The sequence below is a fragment of the Parasteatoda tepidariorum genome, chromosome 6 (genome assembly GCF_043381705.1).
Source record: "Parasteatoda tepidariorum isolate YZ-2023 chromosome 6, CAS_Ptep_4.0, whole genome shotgun sequence".
In the NCBI taxonomy this organism is placed as follows: Eukaryota; Metazoa; Arthropoda; class Arachnida; order Araneae; family Theridiidae; genus Parasteatoda; species Parasteatoda tepidariorum.
The window spans coordinates 35,572,592-35,598,560 of NC_092209.1; the positions used below are offsets into that span (position 1 = coordinate 35,572,592).

General features: G+C 26.2%; 1 protein-coding gene across 3 annotated transcripts; it reads left to right on the forward strand.

Moving 5' to 3' along the window:
- Window positions 1-62: 62 nt before the first annotated feature.
- LOC107448314 (ADP-ribosylation factor GTPase-activating protein 1) lies at window positions 63-21,336 on the forward strand. Of its 3 annotated transcripts, none has more exons than XM_016063460.3 (12): window positions 63-218; window positions 2,775-2,843; window positions 4,462-4,571; window positions 5,663-5,834; window positions 7,253-7,437; window positions 10,159-10,236; window positions 11,014-11,128; window positions 12,200-12,256; window positions 14,619-14,684; window positions 15,134-15,193; window positions 16,961-17,094; window positions 18,885-21,336. In XM_016063460.3, the coding sequence occupies exons 2-12, from the start codon at window positions 2,784-2,786 to the stop codon at window positions 19,234-19,236; spliced, it is 1,389 nt and encodes a 462-aa protein (XP_015918946.1). In that variant the 5' UTR covers window positions 63-218; window positions 2,775-2,783; the 3' UTR covers window positions 19,237-21,336. The 3 variants fall into 3 exon arrangements, with proteins under 3 accessions (XP_015918946.1, XP_071038321.1, XP_015918947.1); XM_016063461.3 differs by having other exon boundaries at window positions 95-302; XM_071182220.1 differs by lacking the exon at window positions 15,134-15,193.
- The last annotated feature ends 4,633 nt before the right edge of the window (window positions 21,337-25,969 follow it).

Genomic DNA, 25,969 nt, shown 5'->3' on the forward strand with positions numbered 1-25,969 from the left:
GAATTTTTGTTTTTCATAAAAAAAGAAAAAGATTTTTACTTTCGGTTTCATTATCAAATTTCCCAGCATTCGTGATTAAAATTGGCAATGGCAACAAAATTTCTTTTAGACAGAAATGGAATGACAACTCATCAGAATTATTATAAAATAAAAATATTTAGCTTATAGAAATTTTTTTGAGGTTTATTATATTAATGTTTTAGTTATTTAAAAATCAGGTATGTTCAAGCATATAGAAATTTCTATAAATTATTGTGATTCAAACTCGTAGACCTTATTTTCTTTCAATAAATCTGCAACAGGTGCTGATTGTTATTGCTAACTAATATAAAAAATAAGCACTTATTATGTATTAATAATGAGATATTAGCCTCCATATTCCTTTATTTGCTTTTATAATTTCTTCCACCTAAATTTCAACTTAATATGTTCATACGTTTGACTTTAATATTGTATTTTTCCTTTTTTTTTTTCAAAAGGAAAAACAGGACTATAATTTTATACATTTGATTATATTTGTGTGATAATCTTGCAAATTAATGTCATTTGTGATATGAGTGTACATACAATTTTTGGAAATTTTCTCGGGAAATTGTTGGCACTTTTAAGTTATATCATAGCCTCTTTTTTTTCCATTCTTAAACCTTGGTATCTTATAATTTTTTTTATACGTGTTCATGTTTTCAATTTATAATTCATGTTTTCAATATAATAAACTATATGCTTGTATAATTAATCATGAAGAATACTTTATTTTGTTTTTATTGTATTTTTTATTTATGCATTTTGACATATCTTTTCAAACTTTACCAATTTTACAGTTTGCCTCTGTTGAGTTATAATTCCTTTTTTAGTTTATAAATTAATAATTAGAAGGGAAGATTTCCTTATTGGTATCTATGACCAAATAATCGTCAAATTTTAGTGACAAATGTGGAAGGTATTACTCACAGCCACCTCCTGCAAACCACAACATATATATTTTTAAATGTTTGCACTCTAAAAAACTCTTAGGTGCCAAGGCAAAGATAATAGGGGGGGACAAATACCAATGCGAAATATCCCCCTGTCAATGGGGTTCCTGGCAGTATGGTTATAACTTTCGCCAAAAGTTCTACAAATGTCGCTAAACTCATACTCATGAGCGACAAAACTGTCACCTTGGAAGCTACAAAATAGTAATGAAAAGTGGTTTTTAACATTGCCTTGTGGCAGAATTTTTTTGACCTATCTGCGACAAAGCTCTAGTACTAATATCATTTTGCAAGATACTTTTAATAATTATAAACATGTACGTTTCTAGTTTAAAATTTAAAAAAAAAGTGCTGTGTTTACAACAAAGAAAAAAACTACTATAATTTAATTGAATATGTAAAAATTTTTTATTCTTATACTATTGGTGAAATTTACACATTTTGTTGGGGGGAAAACTCACTATTAATTTCCTTCCTTGCAATTCGTAAATAATAATCGCAATATAAAATTAAAATCATGAAATCCGTAGCCGAAATAAAGATTGATGACAACAAATCGACTCCTCAAAAGGGGACTACTTAAACGTGTGTTTCGTTTCGAGATTAGGTTGTTATAAATAATCAGGGTTCTATTTAAAAGAAATTTGGGTCTGTTAACGGACCCTTCACAAAATATCTTTTCATAAAAATGGACCCTTCACAAAAGATTTTAACTTAAAATCGAACCCTTCTAAATGATTTTTCTTTTAATTGGACCCTTCACAAATTTGTTTAACTTCATTATTGTTTTGTTAATCGAATAAACCCTTCCAAGGGCAGAAAACAAGAAAGATGGATGTAAACGAATTAAGTTTTGTCTTCGGCAGACGATTCTTCCATTATTCGTCCGAAATGAATATTCTGCTTTCAGCAGTATAGGCTAAATACTAAATATTTGTATGTTGCATCTCTAATTTAGAAGCAGCTATTGCTGCTTATTTTTGAAAATTTAATTTCTTTATTATAATTTTTCAATGCTGAGCATAATCTTGTATCTATTTACAATTTAAAAACTCATTGAAAAAGTTTTTTGCAACTATTTGTTTTTTCCGAACCCTATTTGCACAAATTCATAAAAGCGGACCCTGGTTGAAAGAATGTGAGTAATTTTTTCACAATTTCACGAAAACCGGACCTTTCACAAAATGTCTGGACAGATCCCTGATAATATTGTATAAAAAATATCGGACTTGAAAACTGTGTAGAAATAAATAGCAATAACTGCCAAAAATTTGATAAAATCATTGCCTTGAAAAGCAAAATTTTTTACTTTTCAAAAAAAATAATCTTTCTTCAAGAACTCTATAACGTTCTGTGCCAATGTGTCTGCGTGGTGTTGCATTGAATGCCTGGTATTTAAGAAAAATTTATTATAATAATTTTATTATTTGCACGTAAGTTAGATTTTAATTTAAAAATTTTTTCACATGGAATAACTGAAAGTGGTGCAAATATTTTTAAATTTCAAATTTACATGTATTTTAATTATACATGTACGTAATACTGGTAGTACCTACCTATATTATCTTTCTAGATATCATTATTTAAGTTATGCAAAGGACAGTGTAGTGTTACAAATAAAGTGTGTTAAAACACCTGCTTCAATGTTCTAAATAAATATCAATTTCAGTAGACACAACATTTGTATTATCCATGCTCGTTTTGTTATTTTTCCTATTACTTATTCTGTAAGAATGATAACTTCTTTATTTATTTGTAAGTATTTAATTATTAACATGCTTAATGTTTGATTCATTGTAGATTCAAAGTATGGCTAGTCCTCGCACAAAACGAGTTTTACAAGACTTAAGAACTAAAGATGGCAACAATGTAAGTTAATAACGTAAAATCAATATGAAATATTTTGCAGATGCACTGCTATCTTATATTTATTATATAAATATTTTGATGTATTAGATATAAAAAGATGATTGTTTTCTACTTCTCTATTTAATAATGCATGATTATTATTGCACTAATTAGTCTACAGTCTAACCTTTTAACTATCTGGCATTGATGTTAACTTATTTTTAATGCTTTTAAATTTAATATGAAAATTAGATCCAAAAATTTTACAACTATTCCAAAGCTCAATATTACAACCCCAGCAAACCAAGTGAAAAAGATCCTTATTACATTAGGATGTCTATATTGTGTGTGTACACAGATAGCTTAAGCATAAACTTATAGCTCGAAAAACTTAAACATTTTTACAAAGTTATGTTATTCAATAAATTTTTAAAATGTCTATTTAATTTGACAAACTAATAATAAACATTACTTATTCAATTTAAATATGCAATATAACTCACTGCTCTTTAATAAAGCCACTAGTAAACAAAAATGGTTGGCATCAAACAAAACTATACTTTATTTAAAAGTTCTAAATTATAAAGGTGGAATCCTTCAGACATTTAAAAATAAAACATTCAAATTCAAACCAATCCTTTACATCCACAGTTCAATGGTAGACTGACTGACTTGTTCATATTGCAGCATAGGGTATTAGCCCTCTGGGAGATTTTTAAATTAAGCTAATTTTTACTGTTACATTTCTTATTAACTGGTTCTATATTTGAATTGAAATTGAATTTCTTAGGGTAAGATTGAAAAAAAAAATTGGAAACTAATGAAAACAACTTGCACAAGCACTTTTGTTTAATAAAAAATACTGTCTATAATCCTTATATTAGCTGTACTATATAATATATAAATTATATGTGAACTCAAAGGAATAAAATTTCCAAAGAAGATTTATATTTTGCACTATTACGGTGAATGAGATAAGTGTTTGCTGTTTCTTTTGTTAAGTTTTATGTAAGGGAAATATGAATGATACATTTATTCTTCCTTTTGAAAATTAAATTTTATAACATTAACATATTACTTTTCAAAAATAATAAATGCACATGAAGTCGATTTTCTGAAACAGTGTAATTTATTATTAACAGAGACTTTCTCGAATTCATAATTTTTTGCTTTTGATATTTTTCCCCCTTTTTTTTTTAATCATTTTCTCTTTTTCATATATATTTCCAATGAAAAAAAAAAAAACTGCACTGTCAAAAAATTTTCTATTATGCACTTTTCAAAATCTGTAAAAAGGAATTAAAATCATCTTTAAACTTATAGATTAAATAAACATTGAAGTCAGGTACAAATCAGGTGTTAATTCAAATTTTATACTTAGCCTATTTTTGTTTTTATGTAATTATTTTTCCTGTAAAAAACAAATTGTCACTATGTAAAAAAAAGTTTAAGTGTTATCCTGCATGGATATTGGTTTACATATATTATCCGTGTGTTCATTAAGGTTTTAGTTCATATTTTTTTTCAAAAAGATAAATATTAAAAATATTTGCAACGTATCAATATATAAATACATTTCAATTTTATTATACCCTTTTGAACATTAAGTCTTAATGTGGAAAAATTAAATATTTTGCAGAATTGTTTTGAATGTGGCTCCCATAATCCTCAATGGGTTAGTGTCACCTACGGTATATGGATCTGTTTGGAGTGTTCAGGAAAACATAGAGGCTTAGGTGTTCATATCAGGTAATTGTACATTCATTTTATTTTATGAAAACTGATATTTTTATATGAGACTTTTATGCATGAATCGTTTTACCAGTAAAAATATTATCCAAAATTTGATAACTTATAATCCTGCCATCAGATTTTACAATAACAAACTTCATAATTCTTTAGTTCGTATAAGCAAAAAGCTGAGAAGAGTAAACCACTGTAGTTTTTTTCAGCATTATTTCTTTATTTCAAAAAAAAATAATAATAATAATAATAATAATTTTTATTTTTCTAATGCCCCTGTGACCTTAAAATTAATCTTTCTGAAACTCATTTTTTAAAAAAATATTTCTTTGCAGCCTTATTTTACAAAGACAGAGCAACAAAGAACTTATTTTACTCAAACGCAAATGAGAAACTGCAAATAAGCAAGAAATTTATAAGAACAGTCATTATAAATTAAAAAATATAAAGAGCTAAGTTACCTATATATCTTTTTTTTATAGGAATTATTAAATATTGTATTTATATTGATAAAATATTAATTATTCTAAAAGTCAAAAATGTCAGGTATTGGAGTGGACTTTTAGAGTTACTATTAGATAATGAAGTGATATTCATTAAAGGGAGTTTAGAAAATGCTTTGTTGCTGGAATAAGTAAAAGATAGCAATAATAATATTATAAATTTAAAAGATACCAATTATAATATAATAAATTTATTTTTAAAAATTTGTATTACTTAAGTTTTTTAAAAAATACTTTTATTAACAAAAACAAGTTCCTCTTTTCTCCTTCTTGTTTTTTTTTTTAACTTGCAGTTAACTATTTATTTTTTAAATTGTATTATATTGAAGTAACATAAATTTTTTTATATAATTAAGTTTGTTAGAAAAATGCAAATTTTAAACTATGAGATAACCTTTCTCAAAGTTTCTACCTTTGATTTCCAATTGAGTTAAAACTCTGTTAAAATGCCTGTGATACGTAAAAAGTTGCTAATAGTTTTATTTAAAATTATTTTTGTGAAACATCAATTCATTTAAATTTTGAAAATTAATATTTACTCTGCATTTTCTAGCATTTGTCTCATGTATATCTTTACCTTTTTATTGTGTTTAGTTTTGTGAGGTCAGTTTCAATGGATAAATGGAAAGACATGGAATTGGAGAAAATGAAAGCTGGAGGAAACAGAAAAGCTAAAGAATTTCTAGAAAGTCAACCAGATTACAATTCAAAATTGCCCTTGAAAGACAAATATAGCACACGAGCTGCAGCTTTATATAGAGATAAGGTAAGCGTAATTTTTATATTCTATATAAAATCAGTAAATGTAACACTATCTTACTTGCAGCATTTTTATTTTTAGTTCTATAACTAGAGCTATTCTAAACATAGAAATTCTTCCAATTATATTGTTATTTCATTTAATTAATCAGTTCAGTTGAATAGCATGTTTTAGAAATTATACATATAATTTTAATTAATTACTAAAATATTAATTTGTTTATAATTATGCAAAGTTTTGTAAAAGTATTAATTTAAAAAGCATAGTGGTAATTAATGCTGTATTATTATATATTATATAGAAAGCAATAATAGGTTAATATTATTTAAAGTTCAAAATTCGGCATTTAACATGAAAGTTGAAAAAGATAATATATTTCTTAATATTCTAAATATTAATTATTCATTGTGATATTGTAATTTCTAAGTATTAAGTAGTTTAATCTTAGCCATCTCACTCTTAAAGATGGTACATTAATGCAAAAACTGTGTCTGGTAACCCGGCATGCTAAGTGTTTTGAGAATTTATCTTTGTAAAATGCTTGTTTCCCCTTCTTTAAATTGAAAAGACTAGTTATAACTATGTTGGTATTTATTATTTTTCAAAATTACTTGTGAAAAATAAAGAAATCCCGCAACAGCTGGGAGACTTATAATTTGGATATTAATTACATGATGGTGGCACTTTTGTTATCAAGCTGCTTTTACTTCTCAAATAAGCTTGTGCTCTTCGTCCTGAAGTAGCTACTTAAGATAGAAACCCAGTTCTACACAAAGATAGCTTAGTGCCGTAATCAGTGTGCTATCACTACTCGAAATTGAGCCGCAATGTCTCAGTTATTTAGGCACTGAGCTGTCATTGTGAAGAACTAGGATTTGATCCCCAGTGCCAGCTTGAAGCCCACCCAGCTTCAGATCGATGGGTATCTATTTGTATCACCTAGTATCGCCTTTACTTCCAAGACAAGTCCATGCCTGGGAAGAAAAGGCGGCCTACTCGCAGTGCTGACCACATTGCTACAATCAAGTCGTTGGTCACAAAATTGTAGAACCTCAGCCTCCATGACCGCCCTTGCCCATGACAGGCTGTTGCAGGAAGGCTTTACTACCCCAAATCACTTACACTTAATTTTATCTTTGTTTTATATACTTTTATCTTTTAATCTATTTTATTTAAATCTTAGATTAACAAAATGATATCAATCACTATTATTACATAAAATACTTAACACAGTACTAAATTAAATGCAATTTAATTTAGTACAGTGACCATACTATTACATTATTGTTTCTTTAGGAAATAATGTAATAACTAAGAATGGTTAAATGCCGGTATTCTAGAAATTGATTTTTTAGTTATGTTTTTCTACAGTTACTCTTTCCGAAATACTTTTATTTAAAAAATTTCTTATTTATGTCACATAGATCAATACTGAAGCCCAAGGAAAAAATTGGTCTGTTGAAACTTCATCTGCTAAAAATCATGCTTCCACAAATATTCCAAAAAGTTCTTCAAGTAGCAGTTTGAAATCTTACAATTATTCAAATAATTATTCAAGCTCCAATTACCAAAATGATGACTGGGATAATTATAATTCTGGATATCAAAAGTAAACTTGTACTGTTTATCAACAGTTCAATTATATTTTAACATGTTTTTTTATTATGAGTTATTTATTAGTATTATTCATTTTTTACAGAAAGTACAGTAGGGAACCGATTATCCGGAACAATCGGGACCATCGCTATTCCAGATAACTGATTTTTCCGGTTTTTTGAATCGCTACTAAAAGCCGTTTTTTTATTGTTAAACCCAACTAAAAAAAAAATTGGAAGTAATCTTAAAAAGAAGAAAAAACGATGAAGTAATACACTAATGATTATTTCCAAAATGATGGTAAGGTAAAAATCTTTCAAAAAAGAACGAAAAATCCTGAAATCTTATATTTAAAAAAAATTTTTTTTTTTTTTAAAAATTGCGGGAAAATTTATCAACTTTCGTTCCAGTTTTCTGATTTCCGGATAACGGGTTCTGTACTGTATATGTTTATCTGTGCTGTAAGTGTTTTTTCTAAACTTGGGATATTCAAAATTGTCGTAATGAGCATAAAAGTATTTCTCTTTTAAATATCTAATTCTAAATTACAATGGAGAAGATTTATTAAATAAAAGGAAAGTACTCTTTCTTTTAACATATTCACTGTGAATGAATAAACAAATGAAATGTATTGTGCATAATTAATTGAAATTTACTGTGAAAAAAAACTACTGACATTTAAAATGTTAGTTTAAAAAGAAATTTTTTTAGACTAATAAGGAAAAAGAAATATTCTTTTCTTATTTTTACCAGGTTGTCAAAGATGCTAGAATTAGCTATTTTAAAAAATTTTATAGATAACAACTTTTATCCCATGAAATAAAGGGAGTGTTACTACACAAAAGTACTCATAATATTTTTTAAAAATGAGAGTGACATACTTCAAATACAGGGTTGCCACAGGTGACTAAAGTGCAACTATATTTGGCATGAGGCGACTAGGGCAACTTTATTTGCCTGAAAAGGCTATAAAAAAAAGCAACTATTTTCAAGAAAAGGAGACTATTGGGAGACTTTTCTGTACTGCTAGCGTTGTTTTTTTTTAGCATAAATTGGGCTCAAAATCTGTGACCCACGATAGCTTTTGAACACGCTGAACTTTTTTTTCTTAAAAAATTCATTTGAGTTATTCATTTTGAGTTGCAAATTTGAGTCTTCACTTTTTCATTCGTTCAATCTGCAGATTATTATATTGTACTACATTTTTCTGTGTTTAAGTTGATTTGTGGTATAAGTGCACCCCTATTTTAGACTTCACTGTTTAGGATTTTGCTTGCTTGTGTTCTGAGTGAAAGCCACCTCTGAATTCTCACTTTTTGAAAAGTAAACTTTTAAACCCATTATGAGGATATTGCAGGCAAAGTGACTGAAACTAACACTGATAAGATATTAATTTAGCCCCCGGTCACAATGTTTTAAATTTTTCTTGTTTTTTAAACTATACAATAATAATGATAACTTTGTTGTGTTATATATATTAGAGCTAACTCTTTGCTATTTAAAAATTGGATTATTAATTGACTAGCTGAATACTCATTCTTCGTTCAGGATGTAAAAAAAGTAATAAATCAGTATTAATCAGCACTAAGAAATCATGCACAAAACTGAGCGAGTTGTACCATCGCAATTAATGAATCCAAAATAATTAGATTTTTTTATTATTATTATTTGTTGCCACACATTCCCAATGAGTTTGTTATTAGATTAAATAAAACACTTTTTAAAAAGTTATTTTCCTCTAAAGAAAGATTAACTGCATTCATTATCAATTAAATTAACCACATTCATTCATTGGCCTGAGGCTATTGCTCAAAACCAACTCTCCCATACAATTGAAAAACTTTGCAAGTGCTTCGCAATACATTTTAAGAAAATTGGCTTGACAATATTTTTCTTTCTTTTACTAATACTATCAAAACTGTGTATTAATACTATCAACAATATGTACTAATACTGTCAACACTAAAGTAGAATTTCAGAAAACTCATAAGAAAAAATAATAAGGTTTTTTTTGTTTTTTGTTTTGTTGCAATATGTAGTTTGTAACAAAAATTGCTGTTTAAATTTATTTTCCATTTTACGGTATTATCTCTTTGATGCAACTTACACCCTTTTAGGGTAAAAAATCATTACTACAATCATTACTACATATTTGGTGCCTATTAAAACATCTATAACAGTATGGTGATTTTTGAGTTTCTTCTATGTAAATAAGTAAATTTTCTTTTGCCTTTTTCTACAGAACCTATTTTTTTTAATTCAGTTACCATCGATTTTAAATTATTTGTTTAAGAAACATGTTTTAAAAGCCAAATTATAATTAAAATTTGGTTTTAGATATTTATTGGGTTGTAGCCTTCAAATATCATCCACCTTGATTTTTGCACTAATGAAAAAAATAATTAACTATTAAAGAGGGTGCAATAAAGTTCATTTTTAATCAAACAGTTCTAAGTAAATGTAAGAAGTAAAAAGTAAGCTAACCAATTTCGCTGGTGCTCATATACAGTTTAATTTATAATGATGCCTAGATGTAAAAAATTTTCAAATGTCACTCCCGAAAAAACTAGATAAAATTGTCCCTTACTGTGGTTGTCCTAGCAATGATAATTCTGGTCCTAGCAATAATAGTTCAGAAAAGATGAACTCTTAATTTTTTTTTTATAGATGTTCTGATAGTGTTAAAAGATTTGCTAAGATTAGATTGTGTTAAAAGTTTTATTTTTATCTTTAGTGTGCAAGAGAAAAGTGTAAATCCTCAAAGAGATGCTTTTTTCAATAAGAGACAAGAAGAAAATTTATCTAGGCCAGAGTAAGTAACCTTCTTATTGAAATAATTAAAGATATTTGTCATTAAGAATTTAATTTTGTATTTCACATCTTATTATTAAATACAAAATAGTAATAATTATGAAGGAAATTGGTTCCTTTAAAACATTTTTATATTTTGATTGCACATATATTGACATAAAGTAATTTTTTTTAAATTTAAAATGGTGATAAATATTAAGTTAAATAATGGGAAAAATTTTTTTTAAATTTTCCTTATAATTAATTTTGTGTAAAAAAAATATTAAATTGTATGCCAATGTTTTTTTCTTAACACAGATAGTAGTTGTGAAAGTTGTTTCTTAATACTTAATCTGACTATTAAAAGTTATTCAAAGCACATACTACTATGGTTTTTCCTCGTCTTATAGGCAATTCCAATGGTGACTAATGGCATTTTGATAAGTTTTCTTATTTTAAACTTTTTTTTATTGATAAATATCTAATCTTTTAATTAAAAAAAAATTATATGTTTTTTAAAAGCCTAATATTATTATGCATATAAGAAAAAGAGGTGAAAATTAAAAATGTAGTATTTTAGAGCTTTTATCATTTTTAAAATGCTAATATTGTTATTACTATGGTTAAAATGGTATGAATAATACAAATTCCATTGGCTTTATTTATTTATTTTTTAAAAATCTTTAATTTTGTTTTCCTTCAAATTTGAGTTATAGTACAGGTGCTTGTATTAATATACAATGTTAAAATTTCTATATTTCTAAAATATAATATTTTTTATTTTTTTCCTTTCATGCAGTAATATTCCACCAAATCAAGGTGGGAGATATACGGGATTTGGATACTCCATGGCGCCTCCTCCTAAGAGCCAGTCTCAAGAATTTGTGGATGGGGCTTTGTCATCTTTATCATCTGTAAGTGTATCAATTATGCATATATGTCTTTAAATATAAACTATTTACACAAATGTTGTCTATATTTTATTCTCATATTAAATATGCTTTTCTTTAATAAAAATTTTTAAGTGTATCTTCGTTATTAATGTCCAAATCAATTTTAAACTACTGAAATTAATGTATACTAGGTATGTATGTATTTTTTTTTCTTTCTTTTCAAACTAGTCAGTCAGCAATTTAGGGCAGCATTTAACTGAACAAGTAATTTTTTTCCTTATTAGGTAATTTATTCCTAAATATTTAAGCAACAGGTTTATTTATTATATTTTAAACTACTAGATAATCGGTAGTAATGAATAAATAAACTTGAAGTTAGAATGCTTAATGTTTATTTAATTTCTGCTAAGTTTTAGAAACTTTTTTATATTTAATTTCAAATAAAAAAAATTAAGCTTACTTTAAAAAATACTTAAACTTAATGTATTATCTAATGCATATTCATTTGAATTTTAAAGAAGTAACTGGTATATTTTCAAAATTAAGGAATTTTTTACTTTAAATATTTATTAGATCTTATGCTAAAATCACAAAACCATTTTATGCAAACATAGCACTTGATATAATCAATGATAAAACTGGGTTTTAAAATCTGTCAAATAACTTGTAGTACATTTGTTTCTATTTATGACTGCATTAGTATTATATCTACACACAATAAAAACAAATATAAGTTTCGTTAAAAAAATAGAAAGAATTTTTGTTGTATATCAAATTTATAAAATATCAAAAAATCAATTTTCTTCATTCAAAGAACTAAGCGTTTAATTAAATATAAAGATAAGCAGCTGAAAAATGAATATTTGATCTAAATTCTTCAAGACTTTTAATTTTAAACTAGGACTTTATGCATGGATTGTTATATTTAAAAAATAATTAATCTTTTTTATTGTATGCAAACTTATTTTATTGTTACATTATATATTTATATGGAGATTTTTAAAATTCACCAGTGTTTGCTTTTTCTCAAATCTATTTTTGATTGCAAATTTTTTTATTGAGAAAATTATATTTTTTGATTTATACCTATAGGGATGGTCTGTGTTTGCATCTGGAGCTTCCAAATTAGCTTTCAAAGCATCTGAAAATGTAAGAGCATATATCCTTTCTCTGAATATCCTAATAATTTTATACAGTATCTCAACTCTGATTGTAAAAAAGCATAATAGTTTTAAATTTTAATTGTATTTTTTCAGTAATATGTAAAAAATTTAAAATAAATCTATTCTACATATCCAGTAACTGTAAGCATAACATTTAATGCAGTATGCATATTATAACATGGCGTTAAAATAACTTCTATTATTATTTTAACCTCATATTATAATATGCATACTGCATTAATAAATAACTTCTATTATTCTTTTTTTTTTTTCATTTCTTATTTTGATAGAATTTTCTAATTCACTATTGCTTACACAGGGTGGCCACCCACCTGGAAAACCTGGAATTATCAGGGAATTTTTTTATACTGGAAAAATCAGGAAAATTTAGATAAAAACCTGGGAAATCAGGGAATTTTAAAGAAAAGCTGGAAATTTTTTCTTTGATAATTTTTTTAATTTCACTAATTTAAATTATTTCATCCATTATACCCACTTTTGTAGACGGAAATGTTTCTCCAAGCAGTTGAAATATCATCAACTTAGCGATACTTAGCTTGCATTAAAATTTGCTCCATTACAGATCTGTTAAACTAGAATGCCACATTAAATTCTCCCACGTTTGTTAAACGAATGTCCTGTGGCCTCTATGTCCTGTGACCTACCTTTGACCACTATGGGACTGTGCAATTTAGGAAAGATTGTGGTGGAGGTGGAAGAAGGGGTTAGGTTATTAGCTTCTGTTTTTAAATTATGTCCTCGTGCTGAATCCATTTATGGCTCAATTTTATTCTGATGCTTTCATGGTAATTTTTTTCCATTTTGACAAAATGTTTTTGTATTTTTAACTCCAAAAATTAGTTGGTTATAATTTAATAATAATAGATTTTATATTGCACTCTTTTTTCTGAAAGCTTTTGTATTCCCATTCAAAGAATACAAAAACTTGTGAATTATTTTTTCTCAGTAAATCATCCAATCACACTTTTTTTTACAATCGCTAACAGCAATGTTTGTCGACAAATTGTTGCATTAATGCTATCTATTTCATTTTAACCTTTTATAACATATTTTAATTTTAAAAAAAAAGTTTTTTTAAGAACTAACTATATGTTAATATTTAATTTTACTCTTTTGTTGGTCAATATATGATTTTTGATTCAAAATTTTGTACCAAAACATTAAAAAATAAATAAAAAATCTTGCCCAATTGTCAAAATAAATTATTTTTTTCAAGATGATATGTTAAAAAAGTAACATTTTGAATAAAATATTTTATAATATAGACACTTTTGTTGTACACATACACTTTATAAGAAAAAAGAAACAAAAACCTGGAAATTTTAATAATGTTTTAAGTTTTCAAGATGCAACCAATAATTTTTAAAAAAATTTAGAAAATAATGGTTTTTCTTTTAATTTTTGTAACATTGATTTTAATATTAAGAATATAATTAAGAATTATTAGGCTTTTTTTCATTTTTTTTTCATTGACTAATATTCCAATTATGTTCAATTCTTCTGTGTGACATTTTTCATGACGTCACTACCTTCTTTCCTGCTGTCGCGCACTTTTGGGGGAGTTGTTTTCATTTTTCAGTCTATTGAATTTATGTTTTGCAGTCGTTTATGAATTATTCAGTAATTTGGATTGTTGTTATTGAAAGTAGTTTTCTTTCTTACTTTCCTTCTGTAATTGTCTTGTTTTATTCCAATGAATGTATAAGCTTTCGTATTTGACAAGTAAGTTTTCTTTCTTACTTTCTTTCTATATTTGTCTATATTTTCTTTATTCTACTGTTTTATACTTCTGTAATTTAAACTGCATTTTATTACATATTTTACTATTTATTTTTGTATTCTTATTCTGGACTGGGGCAAGACTTTTGGGGTACAGAGAAAGCATTTTTGACATTTGTCTTAGCTTTCTCGTTAGAAAAAGTTTTGCATTTTTATGACAATTCAGGACTGGTACCCCCTTGATTGTCATATTTTTTCAATTTTTACTAATTTTTCTTCGTCTCATTTGTTTTGGAAATTTTAAGATTTTTATCTGGAAAAATCAGGGAAATTTGAAATCTGATTTGAGTGGTCACCCTGTTACAGTTAAATTAGAAGGTTATAATTTAACAGTAATTTCATCATGAGTTATCTTAAAATGACAAATCCTACTAAAATTAGTCATTTTATTGTCGTTTTTGATAATTTACCTTTTTTAGTTAAAATTTGTCATGATTATGAACAGGCTACTACACTTGTTATTTATGGTTTAAATATCTAGAAATGTTTAATATCTTTATAAAAATTAACATGGGGTCTGAAACTTTTTTTAAATAATTAATTTTCAGGCTGTTAAATTTGGTAGTATAGCTTCTCAGAAAGTAGTGGAGTTGTCTGAATCTGTAAATGAAAAGGTATATTTCTACAATGTTTTTATTATTATTATTTTTTAATATTGTTCTTCTATTTAAAAAAAAAAAAAAGAGCTTAAGTCCTAGTGAATTGTTATACATTTTCTCTATTTGTTATTTAATTATACATACACATTTTCTCTATTTGTTATTTAATTATACATACACATTTTCTCTATTTATTATTTAATTTAATGAAAATATTAAGAGAAGTTATTTTTATTTTAAATTGTTGTTTGTTTGTTTTTTAATTACTGAAATAATTTTATCCTTATTATTCATTTTAAAAAAGTGGCATGTATAAACCACATAAATTTGTTGAAGGATTTTTTTTCTTAATTTTGCTCAAAAATATTTAGGTTTTTATTTTTATGTATGCTTGGTTTAATATTTTATTTTATATTTTACTTTATTATTTTTGTATGTTTTTATTCATTTGAATGTTCTGTTAGGTTAAAGAAGGTACTTTAGTTGATGATCTCTCATCCCAAGTCACAAATATAGGTAGTAAGGTAAGAATGATTAGGATAAATTTCTAATAGCATCTAAGCATTAACATATAATACTTTCTGTGTCAGTACAAAAAGTGTTGGCTTTCATTTTCTACTATTTATGGTTCAATTGATTTAGTTTATTTCTTGAAAATATTCTTGAGGCTTTGCAAAATGAATTAAAACTGAAAAATGATCCCCCACCCCAGTAAAAGACGTGTTTGAAAAAAATATCATCCACAGAATTTTGGTCATAAATGTGTATAAGCAGCAGAAAAAGCTTTCCAGCATTGTTCCCAGTTGTAATAACTTATTTTTATAAGTCAGGTTTCTCAATTACGATGCAAATGAAATGAAGTCAAAAAATTAAATTTGAAGTTTAAAGTGGCTTGCATTTTGCTAATGCAAACATTACTTTGTATATCCAAGAATTATTTAAAGAAATACTTTCATATAGCATTTTTTGTTTGAAATTTATCAAATTATGTATTTAAAGACATAGTTTTAATTTAAATTTTGTTAAAAAAATATATAAATCTTTTTAAATTAAACATACGTTTATAATTTAGTACCTATTAAGTATTATAATTTCGCATAAACAAGTGTATTGTAGCATGTTATATTTAATTTAATAATGTTAAAAAAAATTCTATTCTAATTTTCTTTTCGATATAAAAAAATTTTCCTAGTAAAGCTGTACTAAAAGTTTTTGATTTGAAAATTTTTTTAATTTTTACGAAATTCTGTCCTAATTAATTGAAGTAAAATATCAATTTCTAAACTTGTTATGCCTAGGAATTTTAACTTAAGCTAATTTTAACTGTTCCACTTTTATCTTTTATAAAAGTGGAATTATTAAAATTGAAATTGTATTCAGTATTTTATATTTAAAATTATTTTAAATTTTTGAGCTAACTATGTATATATATTTTTATAAACTAAAAATAATTATTTTTCTTTATTTTTACATCATTTATTTCTTTAGCATAGCAATAAAGTTAATCTGTAAACTCTAAAATATTTTAGAATCTACTATTATATTAAATGAAAACAAATTTCATTAAAATGATAATAGTCTTTTCCTTACTCTATATAAATAATATTTCAGGAAAAAATTTAGTAACAAGTATTACAATGAGTTAAATTAATAAATTATTTTCTTGAAATTTTAACAGTAACTTTTGTTAGGTTAACACAGAGGATTAATGTACAATTTTAAATTAATAAAAAACTAAATTCGAAAAAAAAAATTCTCTATCTATGCACACAGAATCTTCTAAAAAGAAGAAAAAAAGTCACATTAAAAGCTAGTTTTTTAAAGCCAAACTTTCTCCATATTTATTTTATATATAATCATTACTAGATGGCAGCACCAATAACAAAATCGGTAATTTTGTTTACTTATTGTTGATTGTAATTAAAGATTTTGGTCTGCTTATATATTATCAAGCCCAAAGTGGTGCTTCTTTCTTTATTCCTCTTTGGTTGTGAGAATAGCATTTGTGATGGTACTGTTAAAACAAGTCTTAAACATATGAACAAAGGAAAGATGCGGAAATGATGGATTGAGATTCGACTGTATAAACATAATGTATGAAAATACATAAAATAATATTAAGAAATATATAAAAAAGTTTAGTAATCAATTGCTAAAGCCCTTAAGTGCTCATAATATTCTAATAATAATTAAAAAAATTTTAAAAAAAAGAAGTGTCAAAGGTATTCACACAATTACAAATCTTAAATTAGTATTTATTTTTTTTAATAATTCCTCTCAATTTATTTTAGGTGGCTGATGTTGGAAAGAAAGGTTGGACAGATATTTCTACTATTTTTTCGCAAAAAGTAACTTTGGAAAAAGCTGAAGGGGCCCCAAATGAAAAGTCATCACTTTTAGGTCTGGGAAATGCCAATAATTTAAGGTCAGATATTATTTGCCTAATGTCACAAAGTAGTAAAGTTTATTTTATAAATTTGTTATATGGAATTCAAGATCTTGATCAGATTGTTACGTTGATTACGAAAGTACAGCAAAACATTAGCACTATTTATTAAGAATGAAGCATGTTGGTGTTTTTTATATTGGGTTGCTCATAACTTAAGTTATAGATTAACATATATTTAAATAAAATATTTCAAAAAAGTAAGTTTATTAATATTGATTTATCTGGGTTTCAATTTTACGTTAGAATAATATGTATAAATTTTTATAGATTTCCTAATGAATTATATTTTTTAAACCATTTTACATTTGTTTTATGTCAGTATTTGTCGTCATCTGCAGAAAATTGGTCATCTAATGATTGTTCTTTATAGTTAGTTTTTTTTTATAACAGTTGGACATTATATTAATGTGGTTTGTTAAAAAAATAGTTGCATTACCGATTGAGTAAAAGAATTTCATTTATTTAGTTCATCTCAAGGTAATGTGATAAAAGTTCACCCATTTAAATTTGTATATATATATATAATATGTACTGCCTCCAAAAAAGGTGTTAGACATTTTTGCACTTTCAAAACTAACATTTTTTTACTGATAAGAAGTCAATGAATAAAAATAGGTTTTGAGTAAACTATTCAAACCACTATTTCCTATAATGTTACCGCACAATAAACATGAAGCATCTAGAATTCTCTATGAATAAAGACCACCTATTTTTAACCTTCTTAGGAGGTCTTGGGATCATTATTAAGAATTTGGAGTGTATATTGAACCTGTCTAATCATAACCTCTCAAAATTTCTTTTCCAAGAGTTCTATATATTTATTGTTCATATTTTTCTTGTTTGAAATATGTATTTACTCTTTTTGGGAAGTGTTGTAAGAGGTAACTTATTTTAGTGTTAAAACATGTGGTATTACACTATTCACATTCTTCTTGATTTTAGTTTTGCTCAATTTTCTGGATGTATGATATCTAACAAAAATGGCAGCTTATGTATTTCAAGTGTAACGCTTTTTGCTTAAAAGGGAAATCAAAAAATTTTAAGGAAGTGAGTAAAAAAATAACATTAAAAGGACAAGTAGCTAAATTATTAAAGATCTCGAAAAGTATTTTGTTTACAATAATTAAAAATCATGATGTAATTCTAAATGCTGAAGAACTGAGTGTTCCAATTTCATGAATCAAAATTTAGAAGAAGCATTGAATGACTGGGTTAAGTTTGTGTGCAATATTAAAATATGTCATTTGAAAAAATTTTAATGTATTTTTGACTTTATGAACTACATTAAATAATACTTATTGACATAAAAAACTGTGTACTTAACAATTTCATTAGTCTATTTAAAGTGTAACATGTTTTTGCTAAAATAAATCCAGTATTAATGAAATGGAAGTAAATATTTGCACTAGTTTTATGTATTCACGATATAGGGACCTAATGTCTTAATGTCCATAGACCACAGGGATCGTTATGTCGACTGTGTTTTCGTGCTATGTCTCGCAATGCCAGTTATTTTACTGGATATTCTAAATAAGAAAAAATTTGCATAAGTAAAACACTTATATTGTTGTTCTCTCAAAAAGTAGCATTTTTTCTCTGTTAAATATTGATTGCTGTAAGGAGTCGTGATTGCTGTAGATGTAAGGAATGTATGCATATAAAGCTTATAAATTTTTTTCAATGTTATTTTGAAATTTTTTCAGAATTCACTTATTTTTTATCAAATTAAATCCAGTGCTTCTGATCTGTACTTATACTTTATATAGCTCTCCTACTCAAGGAGCAACATCAAATAATGATTGGCAAACAGAGGATTGGAAATGGTCTGAGGATCAAGTGCACTCAACAAATCACTCCTCGAGATTAAGTGGAGCCCGTTCTCCAAAATCCCCAAAACATTCCTCTAGAAATAGCCCATCATCCCCAGAAAATAGAAAAATTGTCGAAGGGGACAATCTGCTTATTGATTTTGGCAACAATGTTGAAGGCAAGCTACCAGAACAAAATAGTAAGAAGTATGAATGGGACAATAATTGGGAAGATTCGAATTGGGAGGATCTTGATAAAAAATCAACAAGCAGAGGAGGTTACCAAAGGATAGGATCAAAAAAAGATTGAAATATTTTAATTACGCTGTAGAAATCCCATTTTAACTGTAATGGCTATTCTATGTAACACACTATTGTGTGATAGTTCATCCAGGTTATTGGGAAATAAAAATTTTAAATTGGTGTTTTTACCTATTTATTTTTATGTAAAATTTTTATATTAATTAAACAGCTTTATTTTTAACACAAATACGTTTTTTGTAGCCATATGCAATTTTGCAGAGTTTATTTTTTTATCTTTTAGCTTATTTTTCGGTATTCTGCATTTAGTAATTTCTTTTTTCTTTAAAAATGCTCATTTTTGTTTTATTCAATTTCAGTATTAAAGAACTGATTATGATATTTATATAAAAGTTTAGATGCATGCATAATAATATTACATATCAGGACATGTGATTTTTTTTTTTACCCCCTAGTTTTTAATCATTTGTTATTGTAAAAATAATTTTTTAAAAAGTAAGTTCATTCATGTCTGTACTCATAAACATGTGTTTGATTGTGGATAAATAAAAGTTTCCTATTTATAAGTATGGATGTACGATGTTAGAAACTTGTTTGTGGGTAGCATATTTCTGTATTAATGTGTAAATGACTAAACTATGTAACACACGATTTGAAAAGCTGTCTTATTTTTTCATAAAATTAATAAGTAACTTCTATAACTAATAAATAACTTTATTGTTATGATTATTTTTTTAATTTTAAGTTATGAAAAACATGTATATTTTATTTTCTAAATTAAATTTTTCTAGTTTTGTGTTAAACTTTGAGTAATGACTCACCCTGTCTGTTTTCCTTTTGAATATGTGTGAAGTTTAATAGTATAAAAGGTAATATAACTTTTTACATTTTGGTGAGTTTAAAGTGTAAATATGTACTGTTAAAAATGAATCAGATATTTTACAATTTGAATTATCAATGCTGATATTATATCTAAAAGTGCCTGTGAAAATTATTTTAATGTTAATAGCGAAAGTTAATAGTTAAACAAAATAGTTTGTTAATAGATGTAATTATTTTGGCATGTTTGTTGCAGAAAATTATTTTTTGTCCTAGCATTGTTCTAAATAATAATATAATTTCTTTCCCATTTTCAAATGAATTTTGAGTTTAAGTACTATTATACATTTTAAACGAAATTTTAGACCAAATAAGTGCATCCAGATGTTTATATTTCTTTCTATTTTGAATATAAACAAGTTTACATGCTTACACACATAAAGTTAAGTTCATATAAATATTGAAAGATCAAATAAGCTGTTTAGTTTAAAACTAGTTTTTTAATTCATATTTTGGAAAAATTTTCAGTTTCTGGTTTAATAGTTTAGTTTAAGTTCATTTCAAATTCATATTTTAACTGATATTGTAAAAAATATTAGTAAAAGTTAGTCCCTATTTTATTTAAAATCAATTAACCTTTCAGGTTAAGTTGTATATATTTGAGATTTATAACTGACAGTGTTCACAATCTTGTTAATAAAATTTGTAAATTGTTAATGTTTAAAAGAAACTTTAAGTAAAGTTTTCCATTATTTGAAATTGTAAGGTAGCATCATTGTAGCATTTTATTTTCATAAATTATCAGTAAGTTATGTAATTCCACTGTGTTATTATAAAAAAAGAACTCTTCTGTGCCATTTCTTGTTCTGCTTGTATTCTTGATTGTCCCCTAAATAATTTTTAAAACATGCATTTATATCTGTTATTTAAAATGGTTTATTAATTTGTGTGTATATTTTTGAATTTGTGGAGAAAAAAAAGTTTTATTGCTGTTTTACATAATAAATTGAATGCTCTGTATTTTTCAAAAAAAATTCTGTAAAAATATTAATATTTAATCGATTTTTAGATGCCTCAATCTTCAGTTTTTGTTGTACTAATGATAATGTTCAAGATAATTTCTAATTAAGATTTGAATTAAAATGATTTTTTTTCTTCTGTTGAAGAAAGATCAGGTTTTTATTGTTTCTTATTCATGAATAAGAAGCTTGTGTTTAACTGGTAATTTTAAAATATGTAGTTAGTTCGAAACATGAGAGCCAAATTATTATTTGCTTTCTGTTGAAATTAGATTTAAGAAAATAATAAACAATATATATTTGTTTTGCAACTTTTTGTGGCTTTTATTCTTTATTGCAGAAAAAGTTGTGAAGAACACCATATTTTGAATGTGGGAAAAGTTAAAAACGTATAGGAGGTAAGAATAAATACATACTTCCATTCATTTTAGTTAGCTATATTATGCTAAGCACTAATATCAGATTTACTTTTTCAAACTAACTGACTGATTATTAAAAATTTTGTAAAGCATTTGTCTTACATTAACTATAACTTTGACCTTATTTTCTATCCCTAATGCATTAGTAAAGAAAATCACTGATGCAATGGTGCATATATATTCTATTAATTATAATGTTTATTTTTGCTACAAAGATTAAATAATTTAATTTATTCAGCCTTTTTTACATTAACTGGCACTACACATTGCTTCTATGATTTAATTAAATAACTATTTAACCATAATGATTATGTGTACAAGGGCTTGAAGTAATGACCAAATCTGTAAATGCAACCAAACTGCTTCCAAAATCTTGAGTTCTTGTGTCTGCTTCAAAGTAGAACTAAAAAAATATAATAATGCCTTAAATTTGGTGATCAAATAAAAATATTACATGAAACTAAATTCAACAAAATGACTTTTCATTTGAGGTTTTGAGATTAATTTTTTTTATGAAAATTAATTAGGCATATATTGGCTTTGCTTTATGTTTGTTTGTTTGTATTTTAAGTAAATTTATAATTATAGAGTTATTTACTGAAAAGTTAATTAGTCAGGAAGGAATCATTTTAAAATTACTGTAGCAAGATTTAAAGTAAGTGAAAGAGTTTTAAAAAAAATTAATACTTGTATTGAAAAATTAAGTTGAATAATAGAAAAGAATTGATTTACAACAGAAACAGAACTTTAAAAGAAAGCCATTAAACCCTTTTTTTTTTATTAAACTTGTTTTTAATGGTGAACCCTAAAAATAATTCTTATATAGCATTATTTATTTTTAAGCATCTTCAAAAAACTATTCCATAGTATTTATTTTAAACCCGGATTATATGTTCCCTACTTACTACTTGTATTGAAAAATTAAGTTGAATAACAGAAAAGAATTGATTTACAACAGAAACTGAACTTTAAAAGAAAGTCATTAAACCCTTTTTTTTATTAAACTTGTTTTTAGTGGTGAACCCTAAAAATAATTCTTATATAGCATTTATTTTTAAGCATCTTCAAAAAACTATTCCATAGTATTTATTTTAAACCCGGATTATATGTTCCCTACTTACTACTTGTATTGAAAAATTAAGTTGAATAACAGAAAAGAATTGATTTACAACAGAAACTGAACTTTAAAAGAAAGTCATTAAACCCTTTTTTTTATTAAACTTGTTTTTAGTGGTGAACCCTAAAAATAATTCTTATATAGCATTTATTTTTAAGCATCTTCAAAAAACTATTCCATAGTATTTATTTTAAACCCGGATTATATGTTCCCTACTTACTACTTGTATTGAAAAATTAAGTTGAATAATAGAAAAGAATTGATTTACAACAGAAACTGAACTTTAAAAGAAAGCCATTAAACCCTTTTTTTTATTAAACTTGTTTTTAGTGGTGAACCCTAAAAATAATTCTTATATAGCATTATTTATTTTTAAGCATCTTCAAAAAACTACTCCATAGTATTTATTTTAAACCCGGATCACTGTAGAATGTTCCCTACTTAATCACAACACTTATGATATTACTTGTTCAAACAGTATCAAAACAGAAAATATGCGTATTTTAATGGACAAAAACTGATTTATTTAGCTATATTATATAGGGCGATTTACAACAGTGGTTGCAAACTTAGATGGAAGTAGGCCCATTATAACGTTTGAGAATTGCATAGCTACATGGCCGAAAATGTCATTACCCTGAAGGTGCTTCTCTATTATGAACTAGCTGTATATGTGTATTCAGAGATGATTGTGCTCCGGAAAAAATCCAGATTCCTAATTCTTTGCTAACCCCGATCGGGAAGTTTCCGGAAATCCAAGGTCCAGAAATTTCAAAAAATCATCGTACACTTTATGTATTAAAATTCTTGTATATTTTACTTAAAAATATTAGAACTAGAATTTATACTTGGCATCTCTTTTATTTGGAAATGTTTTTTTTCTGGAAGAATAATAAATATGATTAGAGATAAAAGTAAACTTATACATAATTATTCATTTAAATTATGCTGCATTTGATTTTTGAATTTCATGTTTTGAAAATATCAATGAATTAAATTTATAAGCACGTTAATTTTTTGAAATGCGTCATTAATGATTTTACTCAAGACAATTTTCAGGATTTTCGAGTTGGACTCACAATCACCCCTGCTGTATTTAAACCAGTGCTTTTATTTATCTAAATTATCTTACTTTTATATTTTTTAATAATTTTTTTCGTCAAAAATTGCAGTTAAATTGACCCGATAATAGCCGTTTTATCATAATTTACTGATATGACGGCCAAATTGGTAAGCTCTGCGTGTTAATCACCAAATCAATAAGCTACGACAATACATCAAAATCTGACCCTTTTTTTTAAAAACTATTTTCAGCAATTACCCTCACTGAAAACATTCGTGGGCGTTTAAGCTTTATGGGGATTCCAAGACATGCAGAAAATGAAAGTTATTTGGGTAGAATTCAACATAAATCGAAGTGATTTTCGAAAAATGACACAAAATTCACGTGGTCGAAAACAATAGTAATTTTAAATATTATGTAATTTAGTTATCCTAAAAATAATTTTTTTCTCTTGACTTAGAAATTCTGATTTGTATGAAGCTCTTAAATTTATAATTACTTAATATTTAAAAAATAATCCTGTCAATAACATGTAGTTCCACGTATGTGTACCCAGGGACCGATCAAGACAAATTCAGGCCCAAGGCCTACCAAATTTTCCGGGCCCCTTACAAGATATTTTGTAATTAAATTACTGAAGAGTAGTCCTAACAATAAAAAAGAATCTATTGACTGTATGATTCAAGAGAAACAGACAACTGAGAAATTTTGAAAGCAGACAACTGAAAATTATTTTTCTTAGATAAATTAAAGCAAAATATAAAACAACAAAATAATGTTATATTAAAATAAAAATAGTTTGGTGGCCACAAACAATTGAAATCAGTGATTTTTGCTACAAGTCACTGATTTTTATTTAATACTTAAACCAACACAAAGCTAGCCCACCTTTCATTAAACCTTTTACTATTTTTTTTGAGGCCCCTCAGAAATTGTGGGCCAACGTTGCTCCCACCGATAGTACAGAGAAGGAAAGAACATCCATGCCTTGCCCGGGATTCGAACCCAGAACCTTTCTGATGCAAGGGCAGTTTTCTAACCCCTACACAGGCCGGTCGGCTGTAACTTATATTAAAAGCAGTATTGCTGTGTACTTAGAAAAAATTTCGTTTTTTTTAATTACATTTAAATCTATTTATTATTGTATTTAAATAGACCATAATGTTACAACATATACGCTTGTTCCTACTTTTGTTACAGTTTAACATTTGAAATATTTATTATCTTTTACTTGTTAAGAGCTAAGGTCCATGTATGTGTACCTAAAATTATTAGCCCACTGACAGTATGATTTATATTTTCTTATTGTTATATAAAAATAGAAATTTGAAACTGTAAAAAATATATTTATACGCATTTTTTTTCCCCTGCTAAATTCTTTTATACTTCAGTAGTGAAAAGGCTAAATCGAAGCATGGATGCAAGCGCACCAACAGCCTGTCCATAATAGAGAAGCATGCCTAGCGGCTTACGAGGACTTCTCCAAATTTACTCTGCAATTCTCAATCCTTGTTATGTGTCCAACCTATCTAAATTTGTAACCACTGTATCTTATCATTTTTCACATTCGTTAATTCACTTTATTTATACTCAGTTCTCCGATACTTAATTCAATAGCTCCTTAATCTTCTGGGTTAAGCTCAAAACTGTAAGGAGAAACACGGTATTCAAATTTACTGATTATCAATTGACAATACGTACCTTAACTTAAAATAATACAAAACTTAATACGTACTAAATCGTTTGAGAGTACGTTAAAATATTTACCATTACTTGATCTCCTAAAAATTCCACATCGATTTCTGCCACTTCCCATTTGTCTTCAGTTCTGCGTGCAGTAGCAAATAAATATTGTGTGACAGCGCCTTGTTTTATGACAGCAATGGATGCCGGAGTTCTGCCTTCTATGAAGTATTTGAATTTTATGCAACCTTGTGTTATTCCCGTTGTTGTGATAAAAGGTGTTTGAAATCTCGCAAAATTATTCTTAGCCTCATTCCCTCTTACAACCATAGCATAACCTGAAAGAAGAAGAAAATTGTTTTCATAATAATTATTCACATTTCATGTTGCAGTCAGTGTAACATTATTTCACCGAGACTCAATTTAAGTGAATAATACTAATTATTCATATTTCAGTCAACTTAAAATTATTTCAACTAGACTTAGTTTAGTTTGCTCTCTCAGATGCATTCCTGATTCGACATAAATTATTTAAAATCTCGAGAAAAAATAAATATGTAAAAAATTTTGTGAAGAAAATGTCGAGTTTAACACCTGATAACCTGTGCTGTATCATAAAATAGCTTTTAGTGATTGCCCTGTTACGGTTGGGTATAGAATAA